The sequence below is a fragment of the Carassius auratus genome, chromosome 20 (assembly GCF_003368295.1).
Source record: "Carassius auratus strain Wakin chromosome 20, ASM336829v1, whole genome shotgun sequence".
Taxonomy (NCBI): Eukaryota; Metazoa; Chordata; class Actinopteri; order Cypriniformes; family Cyprinidae; genus Carassius; species Carassius auratus.
In genome coordinates this window covers 26,115,298-26,137,433 of record NC_039262.1, presented here as the reverse complement: position 1 = coordinate 26,137,433, position 22,136 = coordinate 26,115,298, and the positions used below count along the sequence as shown (strand labels likewise).

The 22,136-nt window shown below is 37.4% G+C and overlaps 1 protein-coding gene across 1 annotated transcript in view; it reads left to right on the top strand.

The window, feature by feature from the left end:
* The window catches only part of rngtt (RNA guanylyltransferase and 5'-phosphatase), a 108,667-nt gene that overhangs the window by 67,085 nt on the left and 19,446 nt on the right, over positions 1-22,136 (top strand). The window contains exon 13 of the mRNA XM_026194970.1: positions 19,640-19,740. Coding sequence (XP_026050755.1) covers positions 19,640-19,740 — 101 coding nt within the window. The remainder of the gene's footprint in view (positions 1-19,639; positions 19,741-22,136) is intronic.

Here is a 22,136-nt window from a genome sequence, read left to right as displayed (position 1 = left end):
AAATACTGTACATTATTGTAGGTCCTCTATGACCCGCCTCTCTTAAACGTGTCGCTTTCTACTAAGTCCCTCCCCTCCGACAAGCACAGTCTGCTCTGATTGGTCAGATGACCCAGTGCATTGTGAATGGCTGAACACCACAAGCACCTATTGTAATGTAACGCCCCTTTCCATAATCGCAAGCTTCATCTTTCAAAATAAATGTAACAGTTTATAATGTCCCTAGTTTTACCATCAGTTCAAGCCCGAAAGAGGAACAGTTGCGTGACAGACACAGTGATGAAGCTCGTATGTGTTTGCAGTACACAAGACACGACGGTTAAGACAGCTGACTCCACTGTGAATTGACCCTCTCTCTCTCTCTCTCTCTCTCTCTCTCTCTCTCTCTCTCTCTCTCTCTCTCTCTCTCTCTCGCTCGCTCACACACGCGGCATGCTAAACTCTGCATTTAAATATAAAATAGTAAATACTTAAACTAATAACAAAACATACTTACAGTAGCTGATTCAGAAGCGCCAGATTGTCGTACCAAAGTCAGAATTACCTCCCTCCTAGGTTCACAAAACAGTCGTCAATAAAATGTGTTGCTGTTCTGTTTTATGTGATCATAAAGATTCCTACAGTAAATGCATCTACTTTCAGAAGAACAAATAAAGTGCTTTTGCTTTCGTTTAGATACATACAGCATCTCCCTGACATGACTTCTTCAACACTAACTGCAGTTACTGAAACCACGCCTTCTTTCTTTGCGTGAACATTTGGGCGGCATTACACTAATATTTCCACATAGTGACATAGATGTGGGGCGTGTTTGAATGAGCCGTTTTAGGGGGGCGTAGCTTAACTTTGATAAAGAATATCTCTTTGGATTTAAGGCTTTAGTCTTTGCAACTTTACAAATCTTCTTCATGCACCAAGAGCTTGTAACACTCCAAAAGAGAAAGGAAAAATTTAAATCACATAATATGACCCCTTTAAAATCGACAGGTATTGCGCATGTCTACATTCCTAACACATACTATGCACATGCTGACGTCACTGTTTTCAAAGATTCCAGTAACACTGAAGCCTGTATTTATAATACATTATAAGGGTATTCTTAAGGCATGATAATGAATCCATAATGCATTATAAAAACAATAATAATAACCATATGTTGTATAATCTCATGAATATTCATGAGAACGGTTTTAATAGATTATAATATTTGCTTTTTTGTGGTTATAGCTTAAGAGTATGATGCTTTATAAAACAATGAACACGCTGAATCCACTTTGACAATGGTTTATATTACTCATGTATAATGTAATGTATAATATAATGTATTAGAAGTCTCATATCTTGCCATTTTTCTGATGCTACTTTACTTAAAGCAGTCAAAGACCACTTATAAGTAGTAATATTAATAATAGATCAGATATCAGATCATACAGTATGAATGTGTAATATGACATTTGCTTTGAACTATTTTTATTGTAATATCAGTTTGATTATTTTGATGGGACCCTTTAGACAGCTGTTGATAAGAAAATCTCCAACTACATATCAACTAGGTTATTAGAGTATTAGCATGTCTGCTACTGTAATATGCTAACACTTTATTTTGATGGTCACCCAACAGATAAACTGACTTAAGTGTATTTGCAAGTACGTCAACTTATTCTACCATACTAGATTCAACCATTCTTGAGCATATTAATACTCCAATGAGAGTTAGTTAGCATGTAGTTGCAAAGTTGCTTACAGTCAATTAAGGAGACCATCAAAATAAAATGTAACCATATATAAAGCATTGCATTTTTTTTCAGTTGGAGTATTAATCTTACATCAATTAATTAACATTAACCCTACAGGATGTAGTAAGATACAGTCCATCATACTGTAAATAAAGTAGATTTAATAGTGTTCATTGTCTGTTATAAATAATCATACTCTTAAACTTATAACCACAAATACTTATTATATAATTATGATTATTCATGAGTTGATATAAGTTTTTTTTTTTTTTTTTTATAATGCATTATGCATTCATTATCATGCCTTAAGAATACAATAATGTATTATAAATACAGGCTTCATAGAAAGTGTTACCAAAGCTTCCCATTTTTTGGATGAAAACGTTGTCATGTAAACAGCCCCTTAGTGTCATGATGAAAATTCATCAACATGTCCTTATCGTTTGGTTTATGAAAGCTGTATATCAGATAAATAACTTAATTACGCGACTAGACAACCAGACCAGTTCTCCAGCGTGCATAAGGAAATTGCCCATTGGTAATTGAATATCTTTGACAGAGATAGATGTACTTAATATCACCTTTTGCCTGTGGCATTTGATATCAGTCTGTATGGAGGTAAAGGCTCTGCTGGCTTTGTGCTGGCCTGTGACCTGTCATTTATTCACATGCTCTTGTTCTCCAAGTGTTTCATTAAGATCAGAAGAGTTGGTCAAGCATGTCTCTTAATCTTTATGAACCGATGTTACTCTGTTATTACGAAATAGGGATATGCAGAACTGCACAGTCAAACACCTATTAGTCAGTGGGTTGTCTGTTTGACTAATGGAGTAGTTAGTGTTAAGGAAGCCTTGCAAAATGAGGCCAGTTTAGGGCCGTGTCTGCCAGTCTTACCGAATATGGAGGCAAAGCATATCTGTTCAATAACAAAACTTATAGCAAGGTCATTGTGGTTTCTTAAATTCGGTTTTATCAAATTTGAAGCCATAAAACGGTTTAAATGGTGAAAGAGAAGTCTTAATTTTAATTTCAAGAGATCTTAAATTTGTAAATGAAAAAAGGTTAGACCTATGATTTAATTAAATATGAGTGCTGAATGTATCTCTGAAGGGAACAGATTTTTTTTTTTTTTCATTTTATCTTACCTCTGAATAACGCCTAATAAGGTCCTAATAAGGTAGTCTTTATAAGCACAGTGCAGTTTGGATAAAGCATTACTAGGGTAATATTCCTGCCATTCCATAAACCACCTGTCTGCTGTATTATTATTTTTTTCAAGACCAATTGTTAATTTAAAATGTTAATATTATTTAATGGACATGAGCTAAAATGAACAATTGCATTTATATTGACTAATGTTAACAAAGGTGAATAAATACTGTAACGTATACATTTATTTCATGCATTTTTCATGCATTTATTTAGATCTCAAGTGTTAGTCATCACAGATGAACAACAGGTAATTCATTACAAAGGAAACATTGATGATTTTAATTCAACAGTAACTGTAAGATTTGTACAGGTGATGAATTTGTTGCTTTGCTGGCTTTAGTGCAGTGTTAATTTTGGCAGGCATTTTTGATTTAGTCTTAGTTTTGAGACAAAAATGATTAATAGATTTAAGTCACATTTTAGTCATTCGAGTCTTTCATAGTTTTTGTCTAGTTTTAGTCTACGAAAAGTCATTCCATTTTTGTCAACTTTTAGTCAGTAGTTTTAGCCAAACTGTTTTAAATTTAGTTTTCAAATTTAAATAATCATTCATTTGTCTCTCTTTAAACCAAAACAATTAAGCTTATGAGAAATTCGAATCAAGGACTGAATTAGGAACGTTTTTGGGTGAACTATCCCTTTAACAGAAGTGAAAAAGGAGCACCTTATAAAATATATGTATATATGTGTGTGTGTGTGTGTGTGTGTGTGTGTGTACAGTCGTGGCCAAAAGTTTTGAGAATTACATAAATATTGGAAACTGGAAAAGTTGCTATTATAAAAGTTTTTATAATAGCAATTTGCATATACTCCAGAATGTAATGAAGAGTGATCAGATGAATTGTATAGTCCTTCTTTGCCATGAAAATTAACTTAATCCCAAAAAAACCTTTCCACTGCATTTCATTGCTGTCATTAAAGGACCTGCCGAGATCATTTCAGTAATCGTCTTGTTAACTCAGGTGAGAATGTTGACGAGCACAAGGCTGGAGATCATTATGTCAGGCTGATTGGGTTAGAATGGAAGACTTGACATGTTAAAAGGAGGGTGATGCTTGAAATCATTGTTCTTCCATTGTTAACCATGGTGACCTGCAAAGAAACGCGTGCAGCCATCATTGCGTTGCATAAAAATGGCTTCACAGGCAAGGATATTGTGGCTACTAAGATTGCACCTAAATCAACAATTTATAGGTTAATCAAGAATTTCAAGGAAAGAGGTTCAATTCTTGTAAAGAAAGCTTCAGGACGTCCAAGAAAGTCCAGCAAGCGCCAGGATCGTCTCCTAAAGAGGATTCAGCTGCGGGATCGCAGTGCCACCAGTGCAGAGCTTGCTCAGGAATGGCAGCAGGCAGGTGTGAGCGCATCTGCACGCACAGTGAGGCCAAGACTTTTGGAAGATGGCCTGGTGTCAAGAAGGGCAGCAAAGAAGCCTCTTCTATCCAAAAAAAAAAAAACATCAGGGACAGATTGATCTTCTGCAGGAAGTATAGTGAATGAACTGCTGAGGACTGGGGCAAAGTCATATTCCCCGATGAAGCCCCTTTCCGATTGTTTGGGGCATCTGGAAAAAGGCTTGTCCGGAGAAGAAAAGGTGATCGCTACCATCAGTCCTGTGTCATGCCAACAGTAAAGCATCCTGACACCATTCATGTGTGGGGTTGCTTCTCACCCAGGGGAGTGGGTTCCCTCACAATTATGCCCAAAAACACAGCCATGAATAAAGAATGGTACCAAAACACCCTCCAACAGCAACTTCTTCCAACAATCCAACAACAGTTTGGTGAAGAACAATGCATTTTCCAGAATGAAGGAGCACTGTGCCATAAGGAAAAAGTGATAACTAAGTGGCTCGGGGACCAGAATGTTGAAATTTTGGGTCCATGGCCTGGAAACTCCCCGAATCTTAATCCCATTGAGAATTTATGGTCAGTCCTCAAGAGGAGGGTGGACAAACAAAAACCCACTAATTCTGACAAACTCCAAGAAGTGAGTATGAAAGAATGGGATGCTATCAGTCAGGATTTGGCCCAGAAGTTGATTCAGAGCATGCCCAGTCGAATTGCAAAGGTCCTGAAAAAGAAGGGCCAACACTGCAAATACTGACTCTTTGCATAAATGTCATGTAATTGTCCATAAAAGCATTTGAAACGTATGAAGTGCTTGTAATTATATTTCAGTACATCACAGAAACAACTGAAACAAAGATCTAAAAGCAGTTTAGCCCCAATCCTTTTGAAAACGAATAATTATGTTATTCTCAAAACTTTTGGCCACGACTGTATATATGTATGTATATATATTCCTATTTAAAGAAGCACAATTAGACAAATACAATAGAGATACAAATTAAACTTTTTTTTCAAATACTGTAGGTTTTACTTAACATGTATACGTTTATTTACATCTTTTTTTTGGTTAACATTAATGACAGGTAGGTATTTAATTAGGAATGTTGGCCCTTTAAGACGGAAGCCATGCATGAAATACTGACACACGTTCAATTTTCACCCACCTGTTCACATTCACTTAACGATAAACTTTTGGACTGTTGTGTGTGTATTTGAGCGCTGAGAACTGATCGCACGCTGTAGATGAGAACTGAGGAAGTGGAGCGTGCGGCCGAGAAAGAGAGAGAGCACTTCTATCCCGCCTTCTCTAACTTTAAGTTAATCGACAACTAATTGTGACTCCCGGGAAAAATGGGACATCTGGTTACCTTACCCCTACCACTTTGGGTGCTGAGGTCATTGTATCAGATCGCTAGTTCGTGTTTTATTCGTCTATCCATCCACTGCGGCTACTATACTGAGAATAGACATGCGAACGGCCCTTATCCAATCGCAATCCAATGACAGGGACACATATTTTGAAAGACATTCGCCTATAGGATGCTTTCTGAAAGTACGGTAGTCCTCAAAAAACATTATAGTCCAGTCTCTTCTAGTCAACGAAAACATGGCATAAATTTAGTCATAATTTCGCCATCAGATATTATTTTTAGCTCATCAACGTCTCGTCTTAGTCACATAAAAAAATGTTCGTTAACAAATATTTTTCGTCGTTGTCTTCGTTAACGAAATGAACACTGCTGTAGTGGCAGTACTTTAGAAGGGATGAATGTAGGGTCTTTGTAATCTAAATGTTGCATTATACAAGGCCCTTTGCGGAAGTTCTCCCACGCAGTGCTTGTGTTCTTCTGAGTCTGCAACAGCCAGCCAGCTTAGAGCATTGTCACTGTGCTTTCAAAACATGTTTACCCTAAATTATGGGCTATTCTGTTATTCTATTATTATGATAACAACTAAAACTACATTGTTAGCTTTGTCTTAAATACATCATATTATGTGGAACACAATTTTCTTGATCTTTGGAAACGAGAGTTCATTGTTATATGCAAAACATAGAGCATCCTCACCAGTTAAAAAAATAATAATTTATTGAAATGAAACTTGTGAAAATGACTTCTCCTGAGCTTTGATGTCAGAAACATCAGAATACATCAACACAATACCGTCCACATTTCCATAAATAAACTTGCCAGATGTAATATAGAAGTGAAGTAGGTGCTATTATTCCTAAACATCAGAAGAACTCCGTTAAATGTCGTAAAGCTTGTTTAGTTTACTACTTTATTACTCCCACAAGGAACAATTACAGCTTGTAAATTTTCTTCAGCTCCTTCCGAAGATTACCAGTGTTAAAAATGTGGGGCATCATACTGTTTGTATCATACTTATTGTATTTTTGAACAAGAATCCTGGTTATTTTACTCACATCTTAATAGCTGAAGGGTCACATTTCACTGCTAATTGTTTTGTCACTGTGTGATATATGACCCCTGTCAGTCTCTAGACCGTAGGTGCCCATACCTTTTAACAAAAAGGGCAAATAACAAACCTACACAGTAAACTGTCCTGGGCTGTGCTTTTTGAAAGTAAACCATAGAAAACACTGACACCAAAACTTTTGAGAGAAACTCCGCTCAGTTCTGTTCCCTAATCATATGTCTGAATTTCTTCATGACAGCGATCAGTTGTTGTGTTTTGAGAGGATCGTTCTGTCATGTCTGCTTGCACCTGTCTCTGTGGTGAATGCCATGGCTTTGTGCTTTTAAGACCAGGAGGAGACACCATCAGACCATGTCCTAACCAGGTGCAATTCAATAATGCACCGAGTGATAAAAGGCCTTTCATGTTAAGTCAGAGTTTCTGTCCTAACCAGCTGTGATGAGCAACAGGACATCTTTTGGAGGCACTTGGCTTGTAGTACTGTGGCCTGCCAGGAAGTCTCATTCATCCAAAATCTGACTCTGCATATCTGTAATTTACACATCAGCTGTGCTCTTATTAGCTGCGGTCGTGTCGTGTCATGCCGAGTTTCCGTTTTCATAAAGACAAGCAAATTACTTGATGCTGAAAACGAAGAAAGGGAAAGATTTCAGAAACGTTCATCTCCGAGACAGATGGTGGCATTATTCTAGACAGTCTCCCACACTCCTTCACATTTCTCCATGTCCATCTTCTAATTATCAAATGCAAATGAAGCAGAAGAGCTTTTGGGTCAAGTCAAGTCACCTTTATTTATATAGTGCTTTAAACAAAATACATTGCATCAAAGCAACTGAACAACATTCATTTGGAAAACAGTGTGTCAATAATGCAAAATGATAGTTAAAGGCAGTTCATCATTGAATTCAGTGATGTCATCTCTCTTCAGTTTAAATAGTGTCTGTGCATTTATTTTCAATCAAGTCAACGATATCACTGTAGATGAAGTGACCCCAACTAAGCAAGCCAGAGGCGACAGCGGCAAGGATCCGAAACTCCATCGGTGACAGAATGGAGAAAAAAACCTTGGGAGAAACCAGGCTCAGTTGGGGGGCCAGTTCTCCTCTGACCAGACGAAACCAGTAGTTCAATTCCAGGCTGCAGCAAGTCAGATTGTGCAGAAGAATCATCTGTTTCTTGTGGTCTTGTCCTGGTGGTCCTCTGAGACAAGGTCTTTACAGGGGATCTGTATCTGGGGCTCTAGTTGTCCTGGTCTCCGCTGTCTTTCAGGGATGTAGAGGTCCTTTCTAGGTGCTGATCCACCATCTGGTCTGGATATGTACTGGATCCGGGTGACTGCAGTGACCCTCTGATCTGGACACAGACTGGATCTGGTGGCTACGGTGACCTCGGAATAAGAGAGAAACAGACTAATATTACCGTAGATGCCATTCTTCTAATGATGTAACAAGTACATCGGGTGTTATGTGAAGTGTTCCCGGTTCCTGTTTACCTAATTAATGCAGCCTAAAAATCCTTTAACAGATTTGGATATTAAAAGCGTATTAGTATGTTATGTGTATACCAGGTTAAAGAGATGGGTCTTTAATCTAGATTTAAACTGCAAGAGTGTGTCTGCCTCCCGAACAATGTTAGGTAGGTTATTCCACAGTTTAGGCGCCAAATAGGAAAAGGATCTGCCGCCCGCAGTTGATTTTGATATTCTAGGTATTATCAAATTTTTGAGAATGTAGTGGACGTAGAGGATTATAATGTAAAAGGAGCTCATTCAAATACTGAGGTGCTAAACCATTCAGGGCTTTATAAGTAATAAGCAATATTTTAAAATCTATACGATGTTTGATAGGGAGCCAGTGCTGTGTTGACAGGACCGGGCTAATATGGTCATACTTCCTGGTTCTAGTAAGAACTCTTGCTGCTGCATTTTGGACTAGCTGTAGTTTGTTTACCAAGCGTGCAGAACAACCACCCAATAAAGCATTACAATAATCTAACCTTGAGGTCATAAATGCATGGATTAACATTTCTGCATTTGACATTGAGAGCATAGGCCGTAATTTAGACATATTTTTGAGATGGAAAAATGCAGTTTTACAAATGCTAGAAACGTGGCTTTCTAAGGAAAGATTGTGATCAAGTAGCACACCTAGGTTCCTAACTGATGACGAAGAATTTACAGAGCAGCCATCAAGTCTTAGACAGTGTTCTAGGTTATTACAAGCAGAGTTTTTAGGTCCTATAATTAACACCTCTGTTTTTTCAGAATTTAGCAGTAAGAAATTACTCATCATCCAGTTTTTATATCGACAGTGCATTCCATTAGTTTTTCAAATTGGTGTGTTTCACCGGGCCACGAAGAAATATAGAGCTGAGTATCATCAGCATAACAGTGAAAGCTAACACCATGTTTCCTGATTATATCTCCCAAGGGTAACATGTAAAGCGTGACGAGTAGCAGCCATAGCACTGAGCCTTGAGGTACTCCATTACTGCACTTGTGATCGATATGATACATCTTCATTCACTGCTACGAACTGATGGCGGTCATATAAGTACGATTTAAACCATGCTAATGCACTTCCACTGATGCCAACAAAGTGTTCAAGTCTATGTAAAAGAATGCTGTGGTCAATTGTGTCAAACGCAGCACTAAGATCCAATAAAACTAATAGTGAGATACAACCACGTTCAGATGATAAGAGCAGGTCATTTGTAACTCTAAGGAGAGCAGTCTCAGTACTATGATACGGTCTTAATCCTGACTGGAAATCCTCACATATACCATCTAAGAAGGAATATAATTGTGAGGATACCACCTTTTCTAGTATCTTGGACAGAAAAGGGAGATTCGAGATTGGTCTATAATTAACAAGTTCTTTGGGGTCAAGTTGTGGTTTTTTGATGAGAGGCTTAATAACAGCCAGTTTGAAGGTTTTGGGGACATATCCTAATGACAATGAGGAATTAATAGTCAGAAGAGGATCTATGACTTCTGGAAGCACCTCTTTTAGGAGCTTTGATGGTATAGGGTCTAACATACATGTTGTAAGTTTAGATGATTTAACAAGTTTATACAATTCTTCCTCTCCTATAGTAGAGAATGAGTGGAACTGTTCCTCAGTGGGTCTATAGTGCACTGTCTGATGCGATACTGTAGCTGACTGCTGAATGGTTGCAATTTTATCTCTAATAGTACTGATTTTAGAAGTAAAGTAGTTCATAAAGTCATTACTGCTGTGATGTTGGGAAAAGTCAACACTTGTTGAGGCTTTATTTTTCATTAATTTACCCACTGTATTGAATAAGTACCTGGGGTTTTGTTTGTTTTCTTCGAAAACAAAAAAAGAGGGGAAAAGTAATCGGAGCTAGCAGTTTTTAATGCTTTTCTGTAGGATAGGTTACTTTCCCGCCAAGCAATACGAAATACCTCTAGTTTTGTTTTCCTCCAGCTGCGCTCCATTTTTTTGGGCTGCTCTCTTTAGGGTGCGAGTATGCTCATTATACCATAGTGTCAAACTGTTTTCCTTAACCTTCCTTAAGCAATTTTACAATTTTGGCTATATGAAGTTGGGACAAAACTAAATAATGATCTGAGACATCATCACTTGGCTGAATAATGTCAACACCATCAACATCAATTCCATGTGACAGTATTAAATCTAGAGTATGATTTCGACAATGAGTAGGTCCTGAAACATGTTGTCTAACCCCAATAGATTTCAGAATGTCTATAAATGCTGATCCCAATGTATCTTTTTCATTATCAACATGGATATTAAAATCACAACTATTAAGACTTTATCTGCAGCCAGAACTAACTCGGATGTAAAATCACCAAACTCTTTAATAAAGTCTGTATGGTGCCCTGGTGGCCTGTATACAGTAGCCAGTACAAACATAACAGGGGATTTATCATTAACATTTGTTTCTCTAGATAATGTTATATGAAGCACCATTACTTCAAACGAGTTATACTTGAAGCCTGCCCTCTGAGAAATCCTGAAAACATTGTTATAAATTGAAGCAACACCTCCCCCTTTGCCTTTTAGACGCGGCTCATGTTTATAACAGTAATCTTGGGGGGACTCATTTAAAATAATGTAATCATCAGGTTTTAGCCAGGTTTCTGTCAAGCAGAGCACATCTATATTATGATCAGTTATCATATTATTTACAAAAAGTGTTTTCGTAGAAAGGAATCTGATATTCAATAAGCCAAGCTTTATCATTAGTTTATCCATAATTCATCTGTTTTTTATTTGTTGAACCTCAATTAAATTGTTAATCTTAACTTGGTTTGGATGTTTTTTTGTATTTTCTAGTTCGGGGAACAGACACAGTCTCTATAGTGTGATATCTAGGTGAAAGAGTCTCTATGTGCTTAGAATTAGCTGACCTCTGTGACGAGGTAAATGAGAAGTATGTTTAACAGTGGTTGAAAGCACGCTAACAGACAAAGCATACAGCAAAATCATGCATTAGGAGCGAAGTGAAAAGAAACAGGTAAACAGGTTAGTCTGGCATGAAGGAGCATTAACAGGGTCGCACTTGTTTCCATGGTGATGCTTTCGTTTTGTGTTTTGCTCTCTTGATTGATTTTCACCCCTGCATTCATTGTGTACGACTTCATCAAGGACTAACGATGCTTTGCTTTTGAGACCGCATGAGTGAATAACTGTGCGACTCAATGACTTGATGACTTGATTAGGGAACACAATCTAACTGACTTTCATAATGTTTTGACAACCCAAGAGATCTCAGCTGCGACAGGCTGACCTTGGTCTGCCGTGCTTTAATACAATATGGTGTTCAAATGCTAAACCTTCGGGCATTTGAGCTGCAGCAGTAACTCAATCCCCATAAAAGCATTATTGTTCCAGACACCTTTCACTTTCAGAAAATATGAGTTACATTTTCAAGGCTGACAATCTTCTGCATAACTCAAGTGCTTTCAAAATAGTGCTTTTGATTTACCTTCCACTGAGTGTGTCTTCATCCTTGACTGTTTGTACTGTGAAAGATGTTGAAACTTTTAGAGGATAACCTCAGTTTGACCCTTCACTGAGCTCCGCCTTTATTCACCAATCTCACCAATCACATACCATTGCCAACTGCCCGTATAGTCAGACAAGCTTTCGCTCCGTCCAAAGCCTTGTCTGTTTATCTTATATATTTGATTAGTGTTAAATGGAATTGCGCAAAATTCCATCAGTGTTCCTTAGAGGTCTTTTCCTGATCCCTTTCCCCTCTCTTCTGTCCCATCGCTTCTTGTTCACCTTCCTTGTCAAAGTAAAAGCAAAAATGGCTAAAAACATAACTTCGCTAAAATAACTAAAAATCGCACTTAATAAATACACAGTGTACACATAAAGTGCTTTTTCCCCTCAGATTTTTAGAAGCGCATGCTGTGTATTATACCAGCCCTTATTCCCAGATGATGTTTAACATCAGTAAGGACGTAACATTTGCAAATCATTGTTAATAACTGTCATAATATGTATTTAATAACTGTAAATAATTGATAATAGCAGTAGTCTGCAACAGAAATGACTTCGTGCTCTTCTTGCCGAGAACCTAATATCAAAGTTGCCACCTTTGGCATGTTGATGATGTGGCTCGCATATAGACTCTGAGAGCACGTCATCACTTCCTCTTTCATCTTCTCCCTCATGCTCAGTATCTGCAGTAGGGTGAGTGCATCTATTAGGATTTTTATTTCTGACAGCATTTCTGTATTCCTGCAACTTGTTAGATAGTGACTTTACTGTCTGGTCTCTATGCTTCCAGCTATTGACAGCATTACTGTCTCTGTTCAGGGTGAGCGAGGTTGCGTTCAAAGCATCCAGTGCAGTCCTGAAAATATATGCATATAAACAACCACATTTCTGGATCCATCCCAACATGTACCTGATCAAACATACCTGATTCCAAGAGCTGAAATGGGTCTGTCAGAGAAAGACAATGTGCAAAATGTGCATTGTTGGGATGGCTCCAAGAACGTGTTTGGGAACCGCTGCATTAGAAGGTGTATTTCCAGCTGGTGAATTCCCATTTTAGACTTGTGTTAAAATACCTGCCGTTACTCATACTCTGAATGTAAATTGGGAAGTGGAACTGAAACTTGAGCTGCACGATTAATCCAAATTAAACTGGAGTTGCTCTTCGACAAGAGGTTATGATTTTTTCAAGTGCATGTCAGTAAAGCACCGTTCTATGATCGGTAGTAAATTTCCATCCGAAGGCCAGAGGGTGGTCTTGCGTTAAACTTTAAATATGCAATGGAAGGTAATGCACTTTGTTCCAGGAAATCCCATATAGCAGTATCTGAATAAACAGAAGCTTGAACTTCACATTCAATGCATCAAAATAACCACAGGAGCTGACATGGCATTAAACACAAAAAACAAACATTAATTAAACGACTACAGCGATATATGGTTTAACTGAATTCTTCAAGCCTATTCATGTATTTTCTTTAAAATAAATTGCAGTTATAATCCAATGCTAATCAACTTTATCACCGTGTAGAATGCCATGAAATAATACACCGTGTTCTAAATTATTATGCAAGTGAGATATCAATAGGATTTCGGTAAAATAAAGAGTCCAATTTTTGTTTGGTTTGTTTTTCACATCAGTTCAGGTAACTGTATCAATCTGAGACTGGTTTGGTCAATAGTTTGCCAGGTGGTCTTAGGAAAATGGAAACCCTACTAAGAGGTTGTTCCACATTATTAAGCAAGTCACAGTTTTTATGAAATATGGGGAGGAAGAAAGATCTTTCTGAAGATGGAAAGTATGAAAAAATGCATTGTCTTGCAAAAGGCATTAAAACAAACAATATTTAGCAAAAAGCAAATGAAATTATTGAACTGTCAAAAGATTTGTGTGTGATTTAGAGCACATAAGATCTTGCTCAGATGAAGATTTAAGGAATGTTTTTGTCAAACAAATGAACTGTATTGTAATGGATAGTGTTAACCTGCATGAAAATTATTTTATTTCCGAGAACACTTTTCATCATTTTATACCACAGCAGAAAATGGTCAGTTATGAGCTCCACATATCTTGCAGAAGTCATTTTGTCAGTCTCATTGGAATATGATGGCCATAACATCAACTATCAGAAATCCATTTATCTGGACAATCCATTGTATTAAAGCTTTCGAAGTGAATAAAACTATTTAAAAGCAGATCTTCATGTGTTTCTACAGCCACTGCAGGTTTCTCTTTGTGAGGTTTGGTTAGCAGTGACCGAAACGCAGCTTTACACACAACTGCTAGTCTGCATGGAGAGGATCTAGAGACTCCAGTAGCTTCAAACACGTGTCTGCTGCTCAGCAGTGGGTTTTTACAGCGGCACTACAATACAGTTCATTTGTTAGACAGAAACTTTCCTTAATATATCTTCATCTGAGCAAGATCTTATGTGCTCTGTCACTCACAAATCTTTTGACGGTTCAATAATCTCTATTTGCATTTAGCAAAATATTGTATGTTTTGATGCTTTTTGCAAGACATTGTATTGTTTCATACTTTTCATCTTCAGAAAAACCTTTCTTCCTCATCATATTTTGAGAACTGTTGTCACGAAGCCCATCCTTGAACTTCAGACTGTTACACGTGTTTAAGAATAAAGTTTTGCAAATGGATCTCATGTCTCGTCAACCCAGTTACAACTGTGACTTGTTTAATAATGTGGAACAACCTCTTTAAGTAGGGTTTCCATTTTCCTAAGAAGACCTGGCAAACTATTGACCAAACCAGTCTGAGATTGATACAGTTACCTGAAGTGATGTGAAAAACAAACCAAACCGAAATCCTATTGATATCTCACCTGCATAATAATTTGGCACACAGTGTATGTTACGGTCCTCATTTTGTGTAAGAAGCCGTTTCACAGAAGGATTTCATTTCAAACACTCGTCTGACATTATAAAGCGAGTTTGGAGTAAAAATGTGTTATTAAATGTTGTCTTTTGGACAAGATGTTTATAAATGCTTCTCATATTTGGAAAGATGTTCAACACGTGTTGATTTGGATTAATTGCGCACCTCTAACTGAAACTCTGGTCTGCCATGGCATAATCCACAATCTCTCCGTTAAAGATCTCCCCATCCAGCTTCATTACCAGTTTCCCTGTACTCTCCTTTCAAACGGTCTCCCTTTGGATTGCCTTTGGCTTCAGGGCTGTTTACAAGGTGCGTGCTGTCAGCTCTCGCTTCCCTGCAGCATCAAGGCGAATCTCATGCTTTCATTCCCAGCTGTTGACAGACATTGTGTGGCGCCTCCGTAACTCATGTCACAAAGCTGGGTTTTATGCTCAATCGTGACAAGTGCCATTCTTTTGCAGACTCTCCAATATATCTCTTTCAGTTAGACTAACAGCATGTCAGCTCCTCTCACCACTGTCACAGCACAATGTATTTGACACACAATAACTTGGCTCCTGCCAGTCAAACTTGTCCAATATATCACACTGTCTGTCCTGGAGGCATTTTAGCCACAGCAACACCTGTGGTCAGACTGGACATGTTACATCTACACCCCTTTCAGCTCTGCCTGACTGGTGGAGGCATGTCAATCAAGACACAAGGCCATTAGTAAGAGTGATGGGTTGGAGGTCTATGTTGATTAAACCCTATTCGCATAATGCAGCTTCACCTGGTGTGTAAGTCTTTGTTTCTCCATTTGAGCTGCCTGTGAATCATAGCTGGATAAGGCAACAAGTCATTTGCCTAGGTTTTCGGATGCAGCCATTGATTGGCTGTAATTGACAGCAATTAAACAATATCAAGGCTATAATGTAGTCAGCAGTGCCCTTTGATGATTTGGAGCTGAAGAAATAGAAGTACCCTCAGGCCATTCAAGATGAGGAATTACCATTTAATTCCATCACTTGTTCACCACTGGATGCTCTGCAGTGAATGTGTGCGGTCAGAATGAAGTCCAAACCAAAATCATTTTCACTGGAGCAAGCGTTATTATGGATTATGGACCCATATTTTAACTATAAGCGACGGTTTGAACTTTGAAGTCACTTTAGTTTATTAAAAACTTGCAACTTGATGGATTGATTTATTTGTCAAAATATGTTCCAATATAAAAAACAAGCTCATCGATGTCTGGGATGGCCTGAGGGTTAAATGTTCAAAATTTCAGGCATACTTAATAAAATACCTTCAGCAAATTTAGTACCTTCATTTTTGGGTGAACTTTTCCTTTATAATGTCTTGAATGTTGTAACAACCATTCAGCTTTCAGCATCAGTTATTCAGTTGTTTTCAGGTCATTTTACGAATATAACACGTTGCTGTTATGTTGTGAGAAGTTGCTGGTTCTCCTGAGATGATGCTCTCACACTTACTAGGCTCTAGTGTCTGTATCCTCTCCTCATCATTAGTGCTGCCGCTGGTAAACAGCTTTGATTATTGCCGAAACCAATTCGGTGAAAAGTGAGAGGGCTGTTTGGATACTCTGTGCCGTAACAACTATACTTTCATCCCTAATCTTGCACTGAGCTTTTTAAGAGGTACAACCTCCCACCATGTAACCGTCCTGCTGGCTCAAATCCTGTTTCCTGGCAACGCATCTGTTACTTTGCCTCATGTTTGGTTCCTCCAGATTTGATTCATCACATCCAGAATGTTGAGATGAATGTATAATGAATCTTCTCATAGTCACATGCCACATATTAGTGTTGTGAAGGACATTGTTCTGTTTGATCTCTTTTTACTGAACTTGTTTTCTTTTTATTTGACTTTACAGCTCTTATAATAAGCTTACTATTTCCAGATTCCAGAATGTACTGTACTCCCTAATTTTCTGAATTTTCACACCAGCCAAACTAAATTCATTTAGGTCACCTTTGTTTTTTTTGTTTTTTATGTATTCTTAGATGATGAAAAAACAACTAGATAAAAAAAAAAGCCTCCCTCACTTGTAAGTAGCTTTGGATAGAAGCGTCTGCTATAAATGAATGACTGTAATTTAAATGTAAATGTAGTCGTTAATGCGAATGAGTGCTGGAAGCCAACACATCCTGATGACTGGAGAGCTATTTATCTAAGTTTAGTATTAACTGTTACAAATATATTCTCAATGAGGATTAGAATTATCTAAGGAGATATTGAGTAGTTAAAGAACAGTCATTTCACAAAACAGCTTGTAGAGTAAGACAATGAAATATAAAGTGCTTTAAATCCATAGTATGTAGCTAATAACTGGACAGAATTCAGTTTTTGTTGCAGAGCTCTGCCTAACAGTCAACTGATTCAAACGTACAACTATAGAGTCATTTTGAGCAGTTTGGATCAGGTTAACTTTTTCAGTTTTTTTTTTCACATTCTGTAGCAAGCATTTTGAGAGGTGTTTTGACAGTTCAGAGCCACTGTACAAGCGAACGCCAAAATCCAGGTTGCCGAATGTCAAGTTCACCCACTTCATCTATAAATCCTTGCACACGAAGTTCACAGAAATTGGTGTTATATTTAATATGTGGCTCTAGTATCGCTAGCGAAAGCATCAAACTGAGCCACTGACATCGAGTCGCCCGTGATGATCTCTCTTCTAACTCACTCTCCTAACTCTCTACATCTCAGGATTGGAAGGACCCAAGATTTCCTTAATTTGATTTTATTTTTTTTAAGAAACAAGAGAAAAACAAATCTTCACTGCTTGAAAACTCCATTTAGTTCTGTTTTGCTACTCTTTTTGCAGCATATTAATGAATACCCATCAGACTCAGTGTGCAAGGTTTCTGTGCATGACGAGGATTAGGATTTAGAATATGAAAATGTTGTACTCTGTGTACAGAGACCTTGTTAATTTGTTGAGTACAGCAAGCAATGATGACACAATATAAATTAGTTTGTCTAATTACTATTTGATCCCTTTCTTAAAAGACAAGCACAATTAATTTCTAAATAGATTGATTAAAAAATTATTTATAATCAATATATTTTACATTTTGAGCCAGTTATATGTATTATGTTTACATTTGCCTTACTACAGCCATTTTAGACTGAAAGACCAAATGGTGCTTTACTGTGATCAGAGCTCCATAAGTTAACTGCTGTACATCTCATTTACATCACAGACAAACGTTTGCTGATTGGTCTAGATGTGCTAAAACGCAGTACACTCATGTAGCTCACCAGGTTTTCACCAAATAGAAAGATGAACAGAAAATATTGTAGTGGAACAGTGAAAATGGACTACATTGCTCACCATAACATAACTATTTCCATCAGCAATTCAATTAAATGGCTCTGTTCCAAAACCTAGAGAGCTGCCTACATAGACTGCATCTTAAAGAGATAGCTCAGCCAAAAAAGTCAGTTCTGTCATCAGTTTCAAATGGACTCGAGGAGTAGAGGGACAGAAATCTCTCAGGTTTCTATAAAATATCTTAATTTTACCACTTCCTACAGTAGAATTGTGCTTTTAGACCCTTCATGAAATGAAACGCACTGCAAGGTGGTTAAGCCTTTGAACACTGCTCTGATGCCTTACACCTTTAAAGCCTGTCATAGTTTTTATTTTTTGTTAAGTATCACATTTGATTCATCAGGCTTTCATGGCTCATATATTGAGAATATGGAGTTCACAGAAAAATCACCTTGGTTTTATTCAGAGGTTCAAACTAAGCAAAAATATGCAACTTGGTGCAGATGCAGATTGTTATATGGGCAAAAAAAAAAAAGAAAGTAAAAAGACATTCTTATAGCTTGTAATGTAAATCAATAAAAAATAAATAAATACTTAGATTAAATGATCATCATTTTAATATCTGGTTTTGTTGGGTACCTGGGCACTACTGTGGGATCAAAGGAAATGAGGAAGTTGAGGATTATTGGCGGATCTCAAAATGTGTGCACTACCTCCTATGGATTTAAAACCAATGATTTATTCCTAGGGTAATAACAAATGATCTCTATACAATGAATAAACTCCATGAAATAAGTCCCAATGTTGGAAAAGACATTTCTATACATTTTCTAACTGATGGGACCAGACTGTTTGTTCCCGCTGTAGAATAGGTCAGGTCATCCCAGGGTGATATGTTATTAGGATGATATAAGTTTGTAATACTTGGAGAAGATCCTCCAACATGTTCTCTCTGCCGAATCCCTTTATCCATTAAGCATGTTTTATTAGATTGTGCTGGCTTCCTGGTACTCTTTTAGAAAACTTTTTTTTATTCAGTTAACTCTTTTGAAGAGATTTTTAACAGAGTTAAGCCAAATACAGTTTTGGAGATTTTAGCTAAATAAATTATGAAAACATGATATAATTCAGAGATATTATTTCTGGAATGGAGTTAAACACAAACAAACAGACTTAGATAAAATGCATACAAATATCAACTCTTTATCTCCTAATAATATGCCTTATTAGTATGACATTTACACGTAAACTTAGGTTTATAATCCAAGCTCTGTAGTTTTTATTGTGCCCCCCACAGAATGTATAATGCAATGCAAAACACTGGCACTAAGATGATGAACAAATAAAATCATGTTTCTAAAAATGATGCATGGAGTAAAAAAAAAAAAAAGTTTTATTCTTTAAAGCAAGATCAGTCAGATGACAGAAGGCAAAGTATATTGTGTGCAACAGGATTTTCAAACATTTTGATTGGGTTAAAGATGATGCAGTAGAGTTAAGACAGTACATTAGCAACAATTTTGTCCAGATACTGTATGAGTGCTGATGCATAAAGTCACTCTTTTGGGTCTCGTTGTTTTTTAGGTTGCCCTACAAATTGGTGACGTGTTACTGTTGATGATATGTAGCATTCATATTTTTTTATAGCTAATAAAGGAGTATTGTTTTTCTCCTGCATTGTTTGCTTTATGTCATAATGTGATTTGTCTGTGTTTTTGGCGTCCCTGTAGAAATATAAGCCGGGCAGATGTGATGAAATTCTGAAGTGGAAGCCGCCCAGCCACAACTCGGTCGATTTCAGACTCAAGATCACCAAAGTCGGCGGGGAGGGGTGAGTCATGATCGCCAAGGAAACTGCATCCACTACGCTCAAATCAATGCTGAACATCAGTACACATCCGTACAAACGTCCCACCACTCACACGGAGACACCTGTGTCTGTCTTTATCTCTATGTATGCGCTAATGTGCGAGCGATTATGAAACATTCAGCTCTGAGTCGGACGCCAATGGTTGCAGCATTAGCAACTTTTTGAGTCGCTACTTTTCAGAACTTAATATGCACCAAAATGTGATTGGTGAGGCCCGTTCCTGAACAGACTGGTGGCTTTGATTATGTGCGGCTTGACATTTCTCTCCGAAGAAACGTAGCGGAGCATAAAGTGTGAGTTCCTCATTTACGCCTCTCTCAACCCATCTGTCCACTCTGTCCAGACTGGAGATTTGACTGTCCTCAAATGAGCCTGGCTTATCTTTTAAATGCAGGCGGTCCAGAGGGAGAGTGCTGACCCTTCTGCAAGGACGTTCATGTATAAAGCTATTGTTTTTTGTTTCCATGTGTGTAAACCTCTTTAAGAATGTGTCCAGGTTATATTTCACCACAAATTCGAAAGAAAGAAAAAAAAAACATTTTTTGCATTTTCTTGACGATTAGGCACTTTTAATAAATTATAACTTATTCCTTTATGATTAGGGATTTTAACTGTACATATATTTGTACAGAACATTTTCGGTACGGGACGTCTGGTTCGGTATGTTTTGGTGTTTTAATCACTGCGTGAGTGGAACTTCATTGTGTCCTTACTTATGATAAGAAAGAAAAACGTCTGGATGCAATACAGTAAAAAAAATAAAATTGCTTTATTGTGGAGCAATAAAACGCAACAAACAGCAGAACGTTTTAGAAAACAGAAACAAAATCCATTTCTGTCAACCCTGATACATTATCATAACATCTATGTCTAATTTTTCACACCTCCCTTGTCATGAACACTATTCACTTCCAAAACAACTACACCACCGTGAGCCACAGCTAAAGAAAATATAGATACACTAAGCTTTTTCGCACATGATGCAAGTAAGCTTTATTTTCTATAATGTCAGTAGTATTGACAAACCAAATTTTTTTAAGCTTATTTATTTTTATACTATATATTTATACTATATACTATATTATTGATATAATACTCTCTGTGGGTAGGAGAATGAAATGGCAAATACAGGTTTTTACACTAAGCAGCATTACACCGAAAATACTCCCTTTTTTAATCATAGACATGAAAATGCACTAGACAAACATAAAAGGTTTTAATTTATGAATGCTTTGAAATACAGACCTAAGGTTGGTATCTTTTTAAAGAAGATAATCTATAGATTTAGTAATTTTTGTTTGTTTGTTTTTTAATGCAAGTGTAAAAAAAAGTTACACAAGTTTAAGTTTACCGTAAATAAAATGAACTGTACTAAAAAAAAAAATTATTTACATAAATATATATGCCTTGCGAAAGTATTCATACCCCTTCATTTTTCACATCAATCTACACTCCATACACCATACTGACAAAGCACAAACAGAACTGTCACAACTTCCTACATTTGTAAAAAATAAAAACCTGAAATAAGTACATTGCATAAGTATCCATACCCATAACTAAATATTTAGCTGAAGCACCTTTACAGTCTCAAGTCTTTTTTGTTTGATGCAACAAGCTTTCTCATCAGAATTTGTCAATTATTCCTCATCTCACCTCTTCACTTCTCAAGCTCTGTCTGGGGCAGATGCACATCTTCAGGTTTCTCCAGAAATCTTTGATTGGGTTCAAGCTCAGGCTGTAGCTGGTTCAGGACATTCACAGAGTTGTCTATAAGCCGTTCTTGCTGTCTGTCGCTGTCCTATTAGAAGATGACACTTCTGCCCATTCTGAGGTTCTGGATGATCTGGACTGGGATTTCATTAAGGTCATCTCAATATTTTGGTGCATTGAGCTTTTCTTCTACTCTGATGAGTCCCTCAGTCCCTCTCAGCATGAGGCTGGTCCCAGCACACTTTACTTTTGGGATGCTACTGTGCAGGTGATGAGCAGAGCTGGTTTCCTTCAAACACTCTTAGACCTGAGGTTCATCCGACCAGAGAATCTTGTTTCTCAGAGTCTGGGTGTCCTTTAGGTGCTTTTTTTGTCTATTCCAAACATGTTTTCATGTGTCTTAACTGAAGAGAGGATTGAGTTTGGCCACACCGCCGTAAAGACTGGATCAGCTGAGTGTTGGAGTGATGTTCGTCCTTCTGTAAGTTTCTCCCACAGTATCTCCACATATGATCATGGAGCTCAACTAAAGTGACTATCTGTTTCTTGGTCACCACACTAACCAAAGCCCATCTCCATTAGTTTCTCCATTAGTTGCTCAGTTTGGCCAGGAGGCCATCTCTAGGAAGAGTCCTGGTTGTTTC